A 19,092-nucleotide genomic window follows, 5' to 3' on the forward strand; every position below is an offset into this window, starting at 1 on the left:
GTATTATTGGCATGTACCACCATACTGAGTTTGGTGTGTTTGTTTTAAGTGTGTTTTTGGTAAATTGCATGTCCCTAGGATATTTTTACCAGAAGAACTGTTCTGGTTTAGAAGAGATTCTATCAGTTCACATCTATTGTAGTTATAGGTATATATGATCTCATTACATATACTGTGTATTTATAAGACTCTGATTTTCTTTCCTCAATATTTGTGAATTGATGACTTCTCCACATTTCCCTCCCCTCTTCTCCTTAATAGTGGTTTGAAGGCATTGTGCTGGCCACATGATGACCTCATGCCTGTTTGTACCCAATCCACAGGGACTGTATTGGTAAATATCAGGTGGATAATTAATAGGGATCCATCACTGGAGTAAATGAAATCAGTCTTACTTTTCTAAAAAATGAGTAAGTTGTTACCACTTAGTGAGGTAGTGATGCAAACTCTGGGCCCTGTGGGTCCTCATCATGGTGGCCCCAAGTCAAGTCTGGTGATTCCTGGATGGAATATGGGCAGAGGTTCTGGAAGTCATGCTTTGCTTTCCATCACCTACTGGGCAGGCATGTCATAGGTCAGTCTGACTGGGGCAGGCCCACTTCTATTACCGTGCATCCCATCTGCAGTTGAGCTTTCTCTGTGCTGACCACCCTCCACCTTTCTAGGCCCCTGAACCTGGTGCCTGGATACCCCAGCAAATGGAACTGACCTGCCAGCAGGACCTTTCCTGCCCTTGTGAATGGAGAAGCCAAAACATTCAGAGACATCAGAAGTTTAGCACTGTCCTCCCACATGGCCCACGAGCATGATAAATCATTTCCTTTCCCATCTTTCATATAACTGAGTTTTATGAAATCATCAGGAACTTAATTTTTCCTGTTTTATAATCCTTTCTTGGCAAGTGCATAAAACTTAATGGTGACATAAAAGTGGTAAGATAGGCAGTAGACATCATTGATAGGTCCACATGGTGTCCACAAAGCTGCATTAAGTGTTTTCCATGGAGTTCCTGTTTCCTGCTGATGTTACAGTATGTGATTGCACCATATTATCTTGCTGTAGAGGTAATGATAATAAAGGAAGCAGTTAAAATGCTGGTGTGAGTTTTTGTGAGGGGGACAGTTTATTCAGAGGATACACATTTAAAGTCGGTTTCCAGGTATGCTATTTGTCCTTTCTCAGAAATGTGCTTCTATCCTAGAATGTATAAATAGGAAGAAAGGAAATGGATGGTTCCCAGCTGGGAATTGGGGGACAACCAAGTCATGTTATTACTGATACCTCTGTAGCAGGCTGTGTGTTTTCCTGCAGTGAAAGACAAAACTAGAACATATGTTGCCAGGCTTGCTTATTGCTTTGGTGATTGTGGCAAATACTGCAGAGTGGTTCCAGAAGATTAGAGGAGGAACAGGTTTGGACAGGAATAGCAGTTATATTTCAGGTGTGGTGAGTTTAAGATCTGGGACATAGGTACCTGCCTGGAGTTTAGGATAGAGGCCTGCACTGGTGATATAAGTTTGAGAAGTGTCATTATGTAGATGGCAATTAAATTAGCCAAGAAGCTGGGCATGCTCACCATCACAGGAGCAGGTACAGATAAAAAGAGTAAAAGACCAAAGACTGAGCCCTGGGGCCCTCCAACTTTAGGATTATTTAAAGGAGAGAGGAACCAGCAGAAGAGATAGAAAAGGAATGGCCAGGAAAGTTAGGGGAGAACTAACATTGTTTTTGTTCTGGAGACAAAATAAAGAGTATTCAGATGAGTATAGCATAGTGCATCCTGGAATTTTCAGACCTGTATCCCTGTGCCTGCTAGTTTTAGTTTCCCCAATAACCAGGGTTATTCCTGACTCACAGTGCAAGCCCAGCATTTTCTTTTTCTTAGTGTATATGAATGAGCCCCATAGCACTATATTTCTGATACACATATTTTCCTTCCACAGCCTATAACATAAAATAAGGTATACAGTGTTCAGTGAGCTTGAGAAGATCTTTTCTCTGTGTACCTTTTCCATGTCACTCAATTCCTATCATGGTACCACTGCAGGGGCCAGTGTCATTCAAGGATGTGGCTGTGGACTTCACCCAGGACGAATGGCAGCAGCTGGACCCTGAAGAGAAGATGACATACAGGGATGTGATGCTGGAGAACTACAGCAACCTCGTTTCTGTGGGTGAGGAAAGCTTACTAAAGTACATGGGATTTCTCTGATTTGATGACTTTAACTTTGAGTTGGATGGGACAAATGTGAGTAGTATTTTTGGCACCAGGCAGGGCTTTGTGGTCTCGGCCTTCCCAGTGAAAGAGTCTGATTTTAATAAAACACCAGGGCACTTTGTTGTGCAGCTGGCACAGCAGCATTTGCCCCGCATGATAGAGACCCTACAGCTAAGCAGCCAGGTTCAAGTTCTCTTTCATTTCTCATTAACAGGCTATCACATAATCAAACCGGATGTTATCATCAAGTTGGAGCAAGGAGAAGAGCCATGGATAGTAGAAGGAGAATTCCCACCTCAAAGCTATCCAGGTGTGTTAGTGGAGGCAGAGAGGAGATTGGTAATGGGGGAGTTTCTCTCCCAGGGACTTTCTAATGGTCCCAAACCTTTTAGAAATGACTAGTTACTTTTATGCTGTAGGTACCTGACTCTCTCTCCCTAAGACTCCTTCCTTTCTCATGAAAATGTATGTCTACAGAGCTTTGCCCTGCTTACTGTTGCCCAGAATCAAAAGTCAACCCCTTCCTTCTTCCTCTTAAACCTTGGGTCTTTGCTGAATCTTCTAGCATTTTCAGTAACCCATTATCATAGATTCCTTTTGTTTTTAGATATTCTTAAGGCTATTATCAAAAAATGACATGTGACTCTTATGTTCTTACTACCTTCCTGTTTTAAGTGTTTTTATTTTCTTTGCTGTGAAATGCCTCAGACTTATTACTATCCTGTTTCACTTTTTACTTCTTTACTTGAGGTCAAATGCCAAAATCCCTACCTGTGCCTAAACCAGTAGATTCCATCCACCTTCATTGGTATATGTGTTATGCTTTATTGGATGGTGCTGACCATTCCTGAAATTTAGCCCTCCTGGAGTTTGGTAATAGTAGTACCTGGGACTCCCTCTTTTCCGAAGTGCTCATTTTTGTCTTGACACTTATTTACTGTTATTCCTAATGCCTAATGCCTTGAATAACATTGGTGTTGTAGCAGGTACTTAATAGGCATTTACATACATAAATTACATTTGATTTATTTGTCCTTCCACTTCCTCCAGAAATGTCTCTGAAGGATCTGTTTCCACCTGCTGTGTTTTCCCTGTTTCATGAGGTCCTCAAAAGGGTTTCTTCATCTAAGTCTGTCAGGTTTTTATTTGTTGTTTGTTTTTATGCTGCTTACACCAGGGTTGACATCTTTGCTGCTCTTCTGCAGAACCCTGTTCTGCAGGCCACGTGTTTTCTGTTCACAGCAGTGTAGAGCTTCTCTCATTCTACCATGTCTGAAAATGATCATGATCTCTTTTAAATTTTAATTACTCAGCACCTTTCCCTCTCCCCTTATTTACTAAATTACACTATTCTTCTCTTTCCCCATAGTGGCCCCTGTGGACTCACTAAAAATACCCATTTGTCACCAGCTGTTACTGATCTGGCCAGGATGAGTTGACTGGGTTTTGTCCTTTGTGAGATGTATTAATTTATCCTTTGAATGTTCTGTTTCCTTTGCCTTATGTAAACAAGAACTGTACTCTCTCACACCTGTATTGCTGTGAATCCTAATTGGATTTCAAGATGTCTTCATCTGAAGACAGTTATCTTATCACCAGGCTTACAAGCAAATGTGCTCTATCCATTATGATTTCTTGTCTTTCAAGGATCCCCACAGTATTGGCCCTGTATTGCCTGGAGGAAGTAATTTCCCCACTCACACACTAAACTCATTCTGTCTGTGCTCCTGACATCTTCTCTTCATGAGATTTTCATCCCTGCAGCTTCACACTTCACTAGGGTGGCTCTCCTTCCCCAGGTGACATGTTCTCAGTGTTTGTCTGGGTTTGAATTTTCTACCCATTTGAAGTTTGGTTCCTTCCCACCTCTTATTATTCCAGTCTTTTCCTTCTCTCAACTTTAGTTCAACCAAAAAACAACAACAAAAAGTCTATCTGATCAAGTAGTCTGTAATCCAATAAGATATATATTTTGTTTGAGCTTTTTTGGTGTTCTAGATTATAATCCTATAAAGAAAATGGCATGTTTTCCCTCAATACAGTATGTAACATAGAGTAGACATTGGTTTCTTTGATTTTTCTCAGGAACCATCTAGGTCAAAGAACTTTCTTGTCCATCCATTCAAAAATAATTTATAGGCAGTTATTTCTAAGGATGCATGCCAAGTCACATCCCTTTATATTTTAAGTACTAGAAAAGTATCTCTGTGATTCAAATTAAAGAACTTCTATGATTCTATTCAAGGATAGAAAGCCTTTAAAGATAGGCTGTGAGTGGATAAAGCAAGAAGTCAAGTAAAGAGGGAAGCAATAAGAGCAGAGACCTGTGGCTACAAATGTGGCACCACAGCAGTCTTAACATAAGTAGAGGCACTGAGATCATGATCAGTCTCTGCCAACCTGCATGTCATGACAATTTGTAAAGTGCTGGTCACATCCTCCAAAGCAAATCCCTGCTTAGGTGTGTCTTATCACCCTCCTCATCCAACAAGCAAGCTTGGCTTTCCTGGAACAGAATATTAGTGAAAACTCATCCTAGCCATTGTGAATCTAGGTGGTAAAAATTATCAGATTTTTTTTTTTTTTTTAACCATTTTATCTGTTAATGAGCAGTAGATTGAGGGAAGCTGTAGGTTTGGGAGAATACAGTTGATATGGCTTCACTTGATATGGATGATAGCAAGTACACTGGGTAGGTTCATTCCAGAATTTGTTAGATAAGTTTAAAAAAAAATTGAAAACCACTATTATAAAAACAGGCTGAGAGATCTGATGCTTAAGGTTTGTACACTAACTTAAACTTGGGTGGGGAAGCATTCACCCTCAATTAGGTGATGGCAAAATGTCAGGAGCAGGACTGGTTTAAGGAAATTGTTAAGAGATTGAAAGTAGGAAAAATAATTGCTCAACTTATTGAGCATGTGTTTTGTGCCTGTTCTCAGCACTTCCTTAACTCCAGCAATTCCACAACAACCCTATGAGGCAGGGGCCATTGTCTGCAGGTGACAGGTGGGGATACTAACTATGAGACTGTTAACCAGCTCACCTAGGTCATCTCACCAGAGTTCATGTAAGACAGTCCAAATAGGAACAAAAGGAATTTCGTGGCCAGAGTTCAGTATTAAATCAGCATTGTTAGAATATTTAGAAATCTAAACTTTTGGAAAGGTGGCATGCCCTGTGGACCATTTTTATGCTTCCTGTGGACAAGGATGTTCCAGAACTCTCCTTTCAAGTGAAGCTGAGTTAGAGGGAAAACGCTGGTTATAGGTTCTAGACATGAGGCATTTAGATGTAAATTTATTTAGCACTATTGTGTGGGATGGAAGGGGAAAGGCAAAGTAAGGATTTAGGGCAGTGACAAAAATCTTAGAATAAGGTGAATAATGTCTCCCAGCATGACAGAAGTGATATGGAGTAAAGTGCTCATCCACCTCCAAACTGAATCCCTGCTTGGATATAGCTTGTGACCCTCCTTGTTCAGCAGAGCTCCTTGCTACCTGTCTGTTCACCCTGTTTGTTCTGAATCCTTTCATATTTGTCAGCCATTCATCCAACATCCTTTTTCTGCCAGTCATTGCTGTGTCTGTATTTTACCTTCTGTACCTAGTTTTGAACAAAATACAGAGTAGCAAAGATCAAAGGTACTCTGTTTTTGCAAGTTTACTTCATTTCTCCACCACTTTCTAGTGTGTTTGTCTGTTACTCCAAACAAAAGAATGAGGGGGAAAAAGCAGTTGGAATTTTATCCATCTGTCCATGAAGCTAGCACCTACCCTCAGTAAGGTGCTGTGTGCCAGACTCATTCCATATTTCATGTAGGAAGATGTACAAAAGTTGGTTCATTTTGCCTCTTTTTAGATGAGGTCTGGCAAGTGGAAGACCCACTGGACAAACTCCAGGAAGATGAAGATATGGTTTTCATCAACAAAACCCTGGGTGAAGAGAGAGGTAATGTTTCTGGTAAAGCTTTTAATGTAGAAATAAACCCTGTTCCTTCAAGAAAAATAACATCTAAATGTGACTCATGTGAAAAGAGTTTAACATCTGTTTCGGAGTATATCAGTAGTGATGGAAGTTATGCAAGAATGAAACCCAGTGAATGTAGTGGATGTGGGAAGTCACTTTTCCACATTAAGCTTGAGAAAACTCATCCAGGAGATGAATCTTATGAATTTAATCAAAATGGAGAAGCTTATGCTCTAAGTGAAGAAAATATTTATCAAAAAATTCATATTTTGGAGAAACCCTTTGAATACATCGAATGCCAGAAAGCCTTCCAAAAGGATACAGTTTTTGTTAATCACATGGAGGAGAAACCCTATAATTGGAATGAATCTGAAATAGCCTTTCTCCAGATGTCAGACCTCAGTGTTCATCAGAGATCTCACATGGAAATGAAGCCCTATGAATGCCGAGAGTGTGGAAAATCCTTCTGTAAAAAGTCCAAATTCATTATACACCAGAGGACTCACACAGGAGAGAAACCTTATAAATGTAACCAGTGTGGGAAGTCTTTCTGCCAGAAGGGAACTCTCACTGTACACCAGAGAACCCACACAGGGGAGAAGCCTTATGAATGTAATGAATGCGGGAAAAACTTCTACCAGAAGTTACACCTCATTCAACACCAGAGAACTCACTCAGGAGAGAAGCCCTATGAATGTAGTTACTGTGGAAAATCCTTTTGCCAGAAGACACATCTCACACAACACCAGAGAACACATTCCGGAGAGAGGCCCTATGTTTGTCATGACTGTGGAAAGACCTTCTCCCAGAAGTCAGCACTTAATGATCACCAGAAAATTCACACAGGTGTGAAACTCTACAAGTGCAGCGAATGTGGGAAATGCTTCTGTCGCAAGTCTACTCTCACAACCCACCTGAGGACGCACACAGGAGAGAAGCCCTATGAATGCAATGAGTGTGGGAAATTCTTCTCAAGGTTATCCTATCTAACTGTGCATTACAGAACTCATTCAGGAGAGAAGCCCTATGAATGTACTGAATGTGGGAAAACCTTCTATCTGAATTCAGCCCTCATGAGACATCAGAGAGTACACACAGGAGAAAAACCTTATGAATGTAATGAGTGTGGAAAACTGTTCTCCCAGCTGTCGTACCTCACCATACATCATAGAACTCATTCAGGAGTGAAACCCTATGAATGTAGTGAATGTGGAAAAACCTTCTACCAGAATTCAGCCCTTTGTAGACATCGGAGAATACACAGAGGAGAGAAACCCTATGAATGTTACATATGTGGAAAGTTCTTCTCTCAGATGTCATACCTCACTATACATCATAGAATTCATTCAGGAGAAAAACCCTATGAATGTAGTGAATGTGGGAAAACCTTCTGTCAGAATTCAGCCCTTAATAGACATCAGAGAACACACACAGGAGAGAAAGCCTATGAATGTTACGAATGTGGGAAGTGTTTTTCTCAGATGTCATATCTCACCATACATCATCGAATCCATTCTGGAGAGAAACCATTTGAATGTAACGAATGTGGGAAAGCCTTCTCTCGAATGTCATACCTCACTGTGCATTACAGAACCCATTCAGGGGAAAAGCCCTATGAATGTACTGAATGTGGGAAAAAATTCTACCACAAATCAGCATTCAACAGCCATCAAAGAATTCATAGGAGAGGGAATATGAATATAGTTGATGTGGGAAGGCTTCTCTGAAGTTTTACCTCAGACATCCTTCCAATATAGTAGACAAAAAACTCATACATGAAGTCAGATGCCCTCTGTTTGCATGTGTTCCATATCTATGGATCCAACCAACTGAAAATATTTGGGAAAATAATTGCATCTGTTCTGAACACTGACTTTTTTCTTGTCATTATTCCCTAAACAATACAGTGTAACAACTATTTACTTGACACGATTTAAAGTATATGGAGAGGAGTATGTAAGTAATAGGCAAATACTGTACCATTTTACATAGGGACTTGAGCATCTGAACATTTGGGTATCTGAGGGGATCATGGAACCAACAACCAGCCCTCCCTTTACCCAGCCCCAGATACCCAGGGACCACTGTGCAGGTGAGTGTGGATGGGCCCTTGTGCATAGTCGGATTCATCATCTGAACATTCACAGGGTAGAACCGCAACTGTAACAAGACCAGGCGATTCATTAAATACCAGACTATACAGAAATAAAAATGTCAATATTTAGAATGTGTATGTCTCACAATGGATTTGAACTGCTTTACGTATCAGGGAATTTCAACAGTTTAAGGAATGTGGAAAACGTACTCCTTTGGAAAATGTTAATGCATAAAGATATGTTTCTGATATAATAAACTTTTTGTAAACAATTTAAACCAAAACAGAAGATATCTGCTGTGAATAAACGTACTCTTTTTGTAAATAGAAATGTAAAATTATTGGTTTAGCAAGCCAACTCTGCTGCATTAAACTAATGTAAACAATTCCTGAGGAACAATAGGATTTAGGGGCTTTTTGTTTGTTTTTTACTATGTTACATTATAGGAATTGTTGTTCAGTGTGAATCCTGTTTGGAAAAATATTGTCTCCTTATTAATGTAACACCCAGGGTAAGGTTGCCCACTCTAAATAGCATCACAATGTTAATATCTTAATATGCATTTTCTCATGAGATAGTATTTGGTAGGTATAAAGTATGTGCTTCCCTGTCATTTACAAACACACTTGATTGTTGTTAATGAACTGTATCATCCATAAAGAAGCTAATTTTTATGTTTTCACCTATAGATAAGTCAGCAAAGAAGACAGATCTAGACGTATAAAATAGAAAACTCTGCATAGGTAATTTTAAATTGTTAAGCCAGCAGTCTCCAGGAGTGATAAAGAGAACTTACTGCATTCTGTAGAATAAAAAAAAAGGGGGAAGGGTACTTAAAATATTCCCATTCTGTATTTCATCTCTTTTTTATTCAGATGCTTACATAAGTGTATGTAGAGCACAAATGCTGTGTAACATAGGAATTAGCTGTCTTTTTATGATAGTGTTTGTGAATGTTGAGCTCTGCTCCTTCGAACACAAATTGAGGTTTGTGGCAGACATCGAGTGACTCCCCATCACTCTCTCCTTACTCTTTGCAGGCTGAGTTGGGGTATCCATTCATCCTCACAGGATAGGAGATAAATCCTGATTAGTTTCAATCAGTGATGATAATGCCAGCAGTTGGTTTAGAGTGGTCCTAGAATCAGTCCAGATAAAGGAGGTATCTGACAGGTGGTTTCTGGAAAAGATTTCCTCAGAGGTTCAAGGACAAGCAAGGTGAAGTGGAGTCTTTGGTCAGCATCACCTTCTCTGGATCTGGTGCCTGGTACCATCTTTCAACAGTGGATTATAGTTTAATTCTGACCAGAAAGATTGGAAGAAGCTGGGACCTGGATGGTGTCACTGAGCCAGGGAACCAGCGGGCCTTGTGACCACTCCATGTCTGGACTGTTTGTTTTGTGAAAGACTAAATTTATTTTTTAAGCCAATTGATTCAGAATGCTCAGTTATTAATAATGGAAGACATTGTAACTGATACAGAGTTACATTTTTATAGGAGTTATGTGATTCAGAAGTAGACTTTAATCACTTATTTTGAGGTGTTGATAAAGAGATTTATTTCCTGTAAATTTTGATGTAAATAGTTTGGGAGCATTGAATATCAACTTGAAACAAATGTGTCTGCTTCCTTGAACTCTTAACATTGACCTGCAGAATTAACCTTTGGAACCTGACATACCTCAGGTGCACCTCCATTTTCTAATATGTGAAATGAATTTTGCTTGAGGTCATTTAATTTTTATTATTCATGGATCATTGCTATATTAGTTGGCAATATATGGTGTGAGGTAAGGATCTCATTTTGCTTTCAAATGATTATTTGCCAGGTAGCCTGCATCATTTGAATAATTGACCCCTTTACACCACTGAACTGAAATACCATATTTTTCATGTGTGACACTCACACATCACTCCTGTTTTGTTGCTCAGCACTTTTTCTCTATATTTTTCTAGATGATTGTATGCTACGTAACAGGAATTAAAAGTCTGGTAGATTGTACAGTTTAGGGTAGGAACCAAAAGTTGATAGCATATTTGTTGAAATTATATCAAACAAAGGTTTTTCCACTCTGGAATGTCATCATTATAGCTTATTACACAATGTACATTTGACAAAAATAAAGATAAAAATAAAGACATGATGTTAATGTCAGAGCCACATTTTATTTGAGACCAAGGTTCTACTCTGTCTTCCTTGTGTTTATTCTAGCTCACTGTGCCCAGCTGTGCTGTCCAATCAGGCTCCTCAGAACTATAGAACAAGCAACGAGTCTGCAGCCCAAATAATGGCAGCTTTCTAAAATACCTCTAGTTAAAAAAAAAAATGAAGACACAAGGAAATGCATATTTAAAATCATGTTCCTTTTTCATTGTGGTAAAGAAACACTAGATAAAAGGTAAATTGCTTTTTCCTTGATTGAATTTAAAGTCTATGCTTCCTGCCAAAGTGATGAACTGGTATGGGCTGTGGCTTGTTTCTGTGGTTCATTACTGGAGATGCCACCACAGGAAGAACATAGAGAAGTAAAGACCAGTCACGGATCAGTAATGGCGGAGAGAGAGATGCTGAGGAAAATCTGAATTGTAATCTTTACCCACACTATACTTTTCTGCCCTATACTTCTTATCCCCCACCACCCCTGGACCGCATATTAGCTTGGAATTGTACATGAGGTGACAGTCTTCTGCTTGGCTAAGCCACCTTCCTTGGCAGCCAATTCAGTACTCACACAAAATTAGCAAAACCTGAACTGTAGCTGTTGCTTCTAAAATGAACATATACATTTCTCCGAAGCCTAGTGGTGTGCAAAGTGACTAAATAAAATTAGGTCCTAGGAAGTAAAAGGTATCCACTCAAGATCCTTGTAATATTGCAAGAGTATTAGCAGAATTGTTATCAGTCCTAGTATAAGAACTAGCATGGTTGAAAATACTAGTTTAATTCCTAATGGGATATGTAGAACTTTTTAATCTTTAGAAAAACATGTGTCCATATCTTGGTTTCTGGATCTCATCCCCCGCTAAAGGGAACAGAATCAGATTATTCCAGGGCTGAGTGGGCAGGGGAGGGGGCAGCGTGTAGAACATCTGTTGGCACTAGTAAACAGGGAGGTGCTCAAGGATTGAAGGGAGGTGACATTACCATGGATGGCAGAGCAGGGAAGTCCCCAACAGGAATAACTGTTGAGCTGACAAAGATAGTATTATCCTCTGCAGAATTATAAACCTTCCAGCCACCAGGAGAAGCTTTGGTAAAGAAGTGGGTTAGGGTTGTGGCAGCACCTTTGTAGCCAGAAGGTGCTGTGGCTGTTTGAAGTACCCACCTACCATGGCTTGCACCCCACCCAGAGCATCAGCCAAAAGGATAAGCCAGTGTTCCAGGTTCAAGTTGCAGCAGGGGAGGAATTATAGCTGTGGGTTCGCCTGTTGGCTGCTGTCTATGAAACCGTCACGAGAGCGTCCCTTGGTTTTGCTAGACTCCGAACAGTCGGTGTCTTCCTAGGTAGTTTGCACCTGAAGCATTTAAAGGCACAAGTACTGGCTGCAGCAGCTTGGGGCAAGGCACGCTTGAGAGGAGCAAGAAACAAAAAATGTGAAGAGGAAGAGGATGAAGGGGGAGCTGTGTGGAAGAAGGCTTTTAACAGCTGTCATGTGTCCTGGAAAGTTACACATGGCCAGAGTGGGACACAGCTTAGAATGACTCAAGGAAGGCCCTTTGTTCTCACCTTGAACTCACCTTCAGGCTTTAAGCTGGAAGTGAAGGCCAAGTACTAAAGGGGCCCCCAGCAGACAGCCAACCTGCAAAAGCTAAGAGTATTTTTTTCCCTCTTTTCATACCCCACCCCTACACACTATGGGCTCAGTGATTGTGTCCCTTCCTGCTTTCATAATGTTGAAATCATAACCCCAAAATGATAGTATTAGTAGTTAGGATCTTCCTGAAGTGATTGGGCCAAGGGGATGGGACCCTCATGAATGGGATTAGTGGCCTTATAAAAGAGACCTCAGAGAGTTAAGAAGTTGGTGGTCTCTGACCCAGAAGAGGGCCCTCACCTGAACTTGACCACGCTGCACCCTGATCTCACACTTCCAGTCTCTAGAGCAAAAAGAAATAAATGTCTGTTGTTTATACACAACCACTGTGATGCTCTGTCACAACAGCCCAAGGCAGGTGGCTTCTGCTGTCCTACGGCTGCAGCATGTCTACTCTGTGGACATTCCCCTACATGTGTTGTCACAGGCGTGTTTCTCTAGAGCAGTGTTTGCCATTTTTTTCCTACTTTAAGCCTTAGAAATCAATCAGTTTCACTTTGCCACCTCAGACGGGGCACACACGAGCTCATTCATTCAAGGTTTGATGAGTGTTTACCAAACACCAAGCTGTGTTCCAGGTGCAACTATAGCAGTGAGCAGAACAAACCAAAGTCCCTGCCCTCTCATAAGGACAGAGACAATGAACAGGACACGTAGCATGGTGAAGGGTGCTCAAATGGGTCTGCAAAAAAAGAAAAAAGAGCTGAAGAGGTGGCAGCTTCATTTGAAGCAGGTTTATTAAGAAGGTGACTGAAGAAAGAACTGGAGGTGATGCAGGAGTGAGGCGCGGGGGGAACTGGAGGAAAGAGTATCCCAGGAAGAAGGGACAGAGAAAGGATTCACACAACGTGCCTTACTGTCATGCTGCTCCCTCGTGTTTTCTGAACTATTAATTTTAAAAAGTACACTAGTCCACTAAGTTGATTCCACAGCCCAGAATCATGGGTCACCAAGCCCTGCAGTTTGAAAGCAGTGTTGGAAAGGGGACAGCATCCTCAGGAGGGCTGGTTGTCATCTGAAGCACCTCCCAAAGCTCTTCCTGTTCACTCAAAACTTGGCTTCCCCAAGGGCTCCCAGGAGCCTTTGACCTGCACTGTGCACACACCCTGCCTTGGGCCAGGGAGGAGGGAACTCTCTCTGGTCTATTGTATAAGGGCCCTAAGCCCACTCATTCACCTCCCCAAAGCCCCACCTAATACCTGCACAGGCAGATTAGGTTTTCAGCAAATGAATTCTGAGGGGACACAAACATTAAAGAGAATCAAAATCAAATTGTTATGCATTAATGAAATGTTACACAATTAAACATAATAAACTGGAGTTGAAATAGCTCCAAGTCTCAGCAGTGGCCAACGACTGAGCATGATCTCAGACCAGAGCTTGACGAGACACAAGGCAAGAGCAATCAAACAGAAATGGAAGTAAAAGGCATCCGAGTCAAAAAGGAAGAGGTAACATCATCTTTCAATTAGCAGATGACATGATCCTATAAGTTAGAAAACCCCCGAAGAGTCTACCCAAAACTCCTGTTAGAATTCACAAATGAATTCAATAAAGTTGCAGGATAACAAAATCAATGTACGAAAATCAATAGCACTCCTATATACAGATCACAGCCTAGCTAAAAATATATCAAGAAAACAATCTCGTTTATGATAACATCAAAAAAATAAAACACTTAGGAATAAATTTCACCAAGGAAGTGTAAGTGTTTTTACACTGAAAACTACAAAACATTGATGAAAGAAACTGAAGATAATACACACAAAAAAATACACTGTGTGGATCAGATATTCTGTGTGGGTTAGAATAATTGCTATTGTTAATATTTCATATAACCAATCCAATATACATATTTAACACAATCCCTACCAAAACTCCAATGGTATTCTCCACAGAAGCAGAAAAAATCCTAAAATTCATATAGAACCACACACACAACCTTAACAGCAAAGCAATACTAAGGAAGAAAAACAGGTATCATAATCCTGATTTTAAATTATATTACAATGCTATAATAGCCAAAACAGTACAGTACTGGCATAAAAAGAGAAACAGACCAATGGAATAGGACAGAGCCCAGAAATAAACCCACACATATATGATGAACTAATTTTCAATAAGTGCACCAAGAGGACACAATAGGAAAGGGACAGTATGATCAATTAAGGTTCCAGGAAACCTGGATGTTCATTCACACGTAAAAGAATTCAGCTGGTCTCTTACCTCACACCATATACAAAACCCAACTCAAAGTTGCTAAAAGACTGAAGTTTAAGACCTGAAACCATAAAAATGCTGGAAGAGAGCAGAGGGAAATTTCCTTGACATTAGTCTTGGCAATGATTTAGACACATGTATATCACTCCAAAAGTTCATGCTGTAAAAGTTAATGTGTAAGTACATCAAACTAAAAAGCCTCTGCAGAGCAATGGAAGCGATCAACAAAATGAAAAGGCAACTGACAGACTGGGAAAGGATATTTGCAAATGGCATATCCGATAAGGGGTTAATATAAAAAATATATAAAGAACCCTTACAATTCAACAGCTGAAAAAAAAATTTTTAATGGACAAAAGGGCCTGAGGTTGTGGTTCAGTGATAGAGCGCTTGCCTAGAGTGCATGACGCACTGGGTTTGATTCTCAGCACCACATTAAAAAAAATCAAGACTGTATAGAGGGAAAAGAGGGGAGGGGGGTGGGGGAAGGGAAAAAATAACAGAATGAATCAAACAACATTACCCTATGTAAATTTATGATTACACAAATGGTATGCTTTTACTCCATGTACAGAGAAACAACATGTATCCCATTTGTTTACAATAAAAAAAAAATCAAAGTTATAAAAAAGAATTATTTTGCAAAATGGGGTGGGGGCAAAAGACCTGAACAGACATTTTTCCAAAGAAGACATTAAAATGGCCAACAGATATAAGAAAAAGTACTCAACATCGCTGGTCATCAGGGAAATGATTAAATTCTTTGAGATACCAACTCGCACCCACAAGGATGATGATAATAAAAGAAGCCAAGTGTAGCGGTGCACACCAGTAATCCCAGTGGCTCGGGAGGCTGAGGCAGGAGGATCATGAGTTCAAAGTCAGCCTCAACAACTTACTGAGGCCCTAAGCAACTTAGTGAGACCCTGTCTCTAAATAAAAGTATTAAAAAGGGCTGGAACCCCCCTACTAAGGTGTGTCTTTGGTTTCCTGTTTTGGGACACAAAAGAACTGCAAAAAAAGAAGTGTGGATTTGGAAAGGGCTGGGGCCAGCTTGCTCTCAGGCTCAGCATCAATCATTCCACATAGAAGAAGAAGGGGGAAAAAAAAGGGCTGAGGATGTGGCTCGATGGTTAAGCGTGCCTGGGTTCAATCCCCAGTACCAAAAAAAAAAAAAAAAAAAAAAAAGAAAAGAAAAGAAAAGAAAAAAACCAACAAAAAATAAAAGATGAGGGATAGGAAATGTTGGTGAGGGTGTGGAGAAAGGGAATCCTGGGGCTGGCATCATGGCACACTGGGGTAGGTATATAGATCAATTATGGAAACCAGTATGGAGAGTCCTAAAGAAATTAAAAACAGAACCTCTATATGATCCAGGCATGTCTGGGTGTGTACCTAAAGGAGATGAAGTTACCACCTGATAAACATCTTCACTCCCATGTTCAGTGCAGTACTGTTCACATTAGCCAAGATATGGAACCAACCTAAATATCCACCAGTGGATGAGTGGACAATATGATATCCATAACATCCTGGCACACTACTGAGCCTTCAAAAAGGAGATGCTGCCATTTGTCACATGGATGAAGGACACCTTTTCAAGTTAAATAAACCAAACATGAAAGAAAACTATTGCAAGTTCTCGTTTATGTACAAATTATTCTTTTGTTTAAAAAAAAAAAGACAAATGGACAGAGAATAAAACACTGGTCACCAGGGTCAGGGGAAGGGAGGAGGAAATCAGGAGATAAGGGCAAAGAATCAAAGGAGCACATATGTACAATGAACAAGTCTAGGAAGTGGATGTAATAAGATATGAGGACGATGGTTAATAAGGCTGTATTAGGAATTTTTGTTGAGATTTTGCTGCCGTTAATTATACAGCAGAAGTAACTGTGAAATGATAAGTTACCATCTTACTACATATGTTTCCCATAACATCATGCTATTGATCTCAAAAATCAGAACACCGTGGGGGCTGCAGAGTACATGGACTCGGGCTAGGGTACGGGATCTTGGAGAAGAGGGTGCAGAGTGAAATCCGGGGAGAGTTGAAGGCTGTGGTCGGAAGGGACTGGAACAAGGATGTCAGATGGTTAAGAGAGGAGGAGAGAAGGGTGCTTGGCCGAGGGAGAAGGAAGACAGTGACCGGAGGGACAGGCACATGCACATCAGTGTAGATTCCCTTGGAACATCCTCATTCGTAACTTGCCTCTTTCAGAAAAAGGTAAAAGGTCCCCCATGCAGCCAGCACACAGCTCATGGCACATACAGCCTGTGCCCAAACACAGCCATTCCAAGAGGTGCCCCCGGACCCTGAGGGCACCACACACACCATGCACAGGTGCTGCCCTTGCCCTGTCCCACCTGAAAGGCGCTCCTGGCAGCAGGAACCTTCACTCCATCCAAGACGAAGCACCTGCCCTATGTCCAAAAACACTCATCCTGTGTTCAGGCAGGGGGCAGACTCAGGAGCCCCCCACCCAGCCCATGGCCACTGAAGGCATCATGATCACTGGGTCCAGATGGGACTTGGCAGACAACCAAGAGGAGCCCCTGTCTTCTCACCACGATCCCAGCACCCTACTTGGTTCCTAGGACAGATGGCAAGAGTAGTGACGTGGAGCTGGGAGGTGGTCCAGGACTTGAAGACTTCCTGTGATCTCCGCTGAGCACTGGTGCTTGACCTCGGGGCTGTGGTGAACCCTCTCTTGGGAAACAAGCACATACTCTCACACAGGTGACTCAGAAAAGTGGCTCAGCAGCTTCAGGGACTCCTGGGTCTCCTCAGCAGGTCCTCCGTGAGAAGGGTGCTACTCAGATGGGCAGGACCATCTGCCCAGGAAGTCTGAGACTATGATCCAGAGAGAAAGGATGGGGCTCCAGGACCCAAGAGGACAGAGAGGAAGGAGCCACCTGCCTGGTTACTACCCTCTGTCCCTCCAGGGCCACTCACAGGGCCTAAGGCCTGCAGGAAGGTCTGGCACCTCACCAGTGTGTAACCACGGCATTGGTGGAGGATAGTGATAGGCAGCTGGTCAGTGTCATTCACTCATGATTGGCTGGTTAGGAAAAGGGAGATGGAGAAACAAAGTTTCAGGACATGACAGAGTTGGCCAGATGTCTGTGAGGTCTAGAACAGAGGGGAGATGATGCAGACAACTTTCCAGGCAGAGGCATCTGCTGGCACTTGCTTCAAGATCCTGAGGGTAACAGCTGCCACTTGCCAGGTAAGAGGGCTGAGAAGCCCTAATGAGAAAATCAACTCCTGGAACTCATGAGAGACCACTGATGAGAGAGCCACTCTCTGAGCAAGAGGGACAACTGTGGACTTTGTGTGATTGGAAGGAAATTCTATTATTTGTGGGCTGTTGTGTTTGTACACATCGGAAGAAGTACTGCTCAAACAGTGGAAAGACATTCAGAAATGCCTCCAATGTCTACAAGACAGCCTTCCCACCCCACCTGGAAGCTCTTAGGTAAATAGATGGGGTAAGAAATAAAGCCTTCCAGAGCATTCCAGAGGTCAGGGAAGCTCAGAGGTGGAGATAACTGGAAGAGGAGTTGGCGTGGCCCTCAGCAGGTGAGGTTGCTGCTGCTGCCACGGCTGCTACTGGGAGTGACCAGTGGCCTGTCCGTGGGGGTCGGGGCTGCTACAGACCGAGCCCTCAGCTTCTCCTGGTGACAGGGAACAAATGGTCCAAATCAGCTGGATAAACAGTGGGCCACCTCAGTGGGCAGTTAAGACTAAATTTAAATACAAATCCAACCCCAGTCCCAATAGGCTTTGAGGAGGCCAGGTGAGTCCAGTCTAAAAGTCATCTCTAGGAACAAGAGGAGGAAAAGTCAAGTAATTCTTGAAAAACAGCAGAGGGACTTGCTCTTCAGTATGTACAAAACCATTCTAAAGCAAAAGCAATAAAAACATAACCCTCTTTAGCACAACTAAGAATCAGTCCAGTAAAACAGAACAAAAATCAGCAAAAGCAGTAGCACAAGTGCATCAAGACTGCAAACCCAGCAGGGTGTGGTGGTGTACACCTGTAATCCCAGCAACTCAGGAGGCTGGGGCAGGAAGATCTTAAGTTGGAGACCAGCCTCAGCAACTTAGAGACCTTGTCAAAAATAAAAAATAAAGCAACCCTGAAAAAAAAAAAAAAAAAAAAAAAGAAACCCTGCAAAGAAAACCCAGGGTCAAAGCAAAGAAAATACAGCTCTGCAATCATCTTCTGCAATCATCTCTCCTCACAAACCCCTCGCAAGAACCTGCACTGACCCTCCCCGAGAAACCAAGCTGGACCACATGGTGGGGTGGTGACTGGTGTCCAGGGCACACAGGCCAGCCCTGGGGGCTCCGCACTTTAGTACAGGATAGGCAGTAATTCAAATCAGAAACCAAAAAGATGGATTCATTAAGTGGCATGAGGAAAACTAACAATTCACTGGGAAAAGACTAGATCCTTAAATCAAGCCAGAGCTTATCTTAAAAATGGAAAAAGGAGGCTGGGCCTGGGGCACATGACTGTAGGCTCAGCTACTGGAAAGACTGAGGCAGGAGGATGTCTGAGTTCAGGAGTTCAAGACCAGCCTGGGCAACATAGCAAGACTCTAGGGAAAAGGTCAATGAGTAATTTATTTTTTAAAGTACTGTTTTGTATATAGAGAACACTTCATATGTAACTAGTTCCCAAAGGAAATTCTCTGCACTATATTTTTTTCAAACAAGAAATATCTCCTCATGACATGGACATTTATAGAACAGAAAACTGCTGC

General features: G+C 41.7%; 1 protein-coding gene and 1 non-coding gene across 3 annotated transcripts in view; both read left to right on the forward strand.

Annotated features, from left to right (window-relative positions):
- The window catches only part of Znf12 (zinc finger protein 12), a 17,568-nt gene extending 6,742 nt beyond the window's left edge, over window positions 1-10,826 (forward strand). Inside the window, exons 3-5 of one of the 2 annotated variants that reach the window (XM_047533237.1) lie at window positions 2,048-2,174; window positions 2,433-2,528; window positions 6,080-10,824. In XM_047533237.1, coding sequence (XP_047389193.1) covers window positions 2,048-2,174; window positions 2,433-2,528; window positions 6,080-7,914 — 2,058 coding nt within the window. In that variant the 3' untranslated portion in view covers window positions 7,915-10,824. Of the gene's footprint in view, window positions 1-2,047; window positions 2,175-2,432; window positions 2,529-6,079 lie in introns of both variants that reach the window. The other variant, XM_047533238.1, reaches the window with a different exon arrangement.
- A 4,458-nt stretch (window positions 10,827-15,284) lies between these two features.
- Window positions 15,285-15,408, forward strand: LOC124970848 (small nucleolar RNA SNORA38). The gene has a single exon (XR_007106219.1). It is a non-coding gene; the product is annotated as a small nucleolar RNA SNORA38 (small nucleolar RNA).
- The last annotated feature ends 3,684 nt before the right edge of the window (window positions 15,409-19,092 follow it).

This window comes from Sciurus carolinensis, chromosome 18 (genome assembly GCF_902686445.1).
Source record: "Sciurus carolinensis chromosome 18, mSciCar1.2, whole genome shotgun sequence".
NCBI lineage: Eukaryota > Metazoa > Chordata > Mammalia > Rodentia > Sciuridae > Sciurus > Sciurus carolinensis.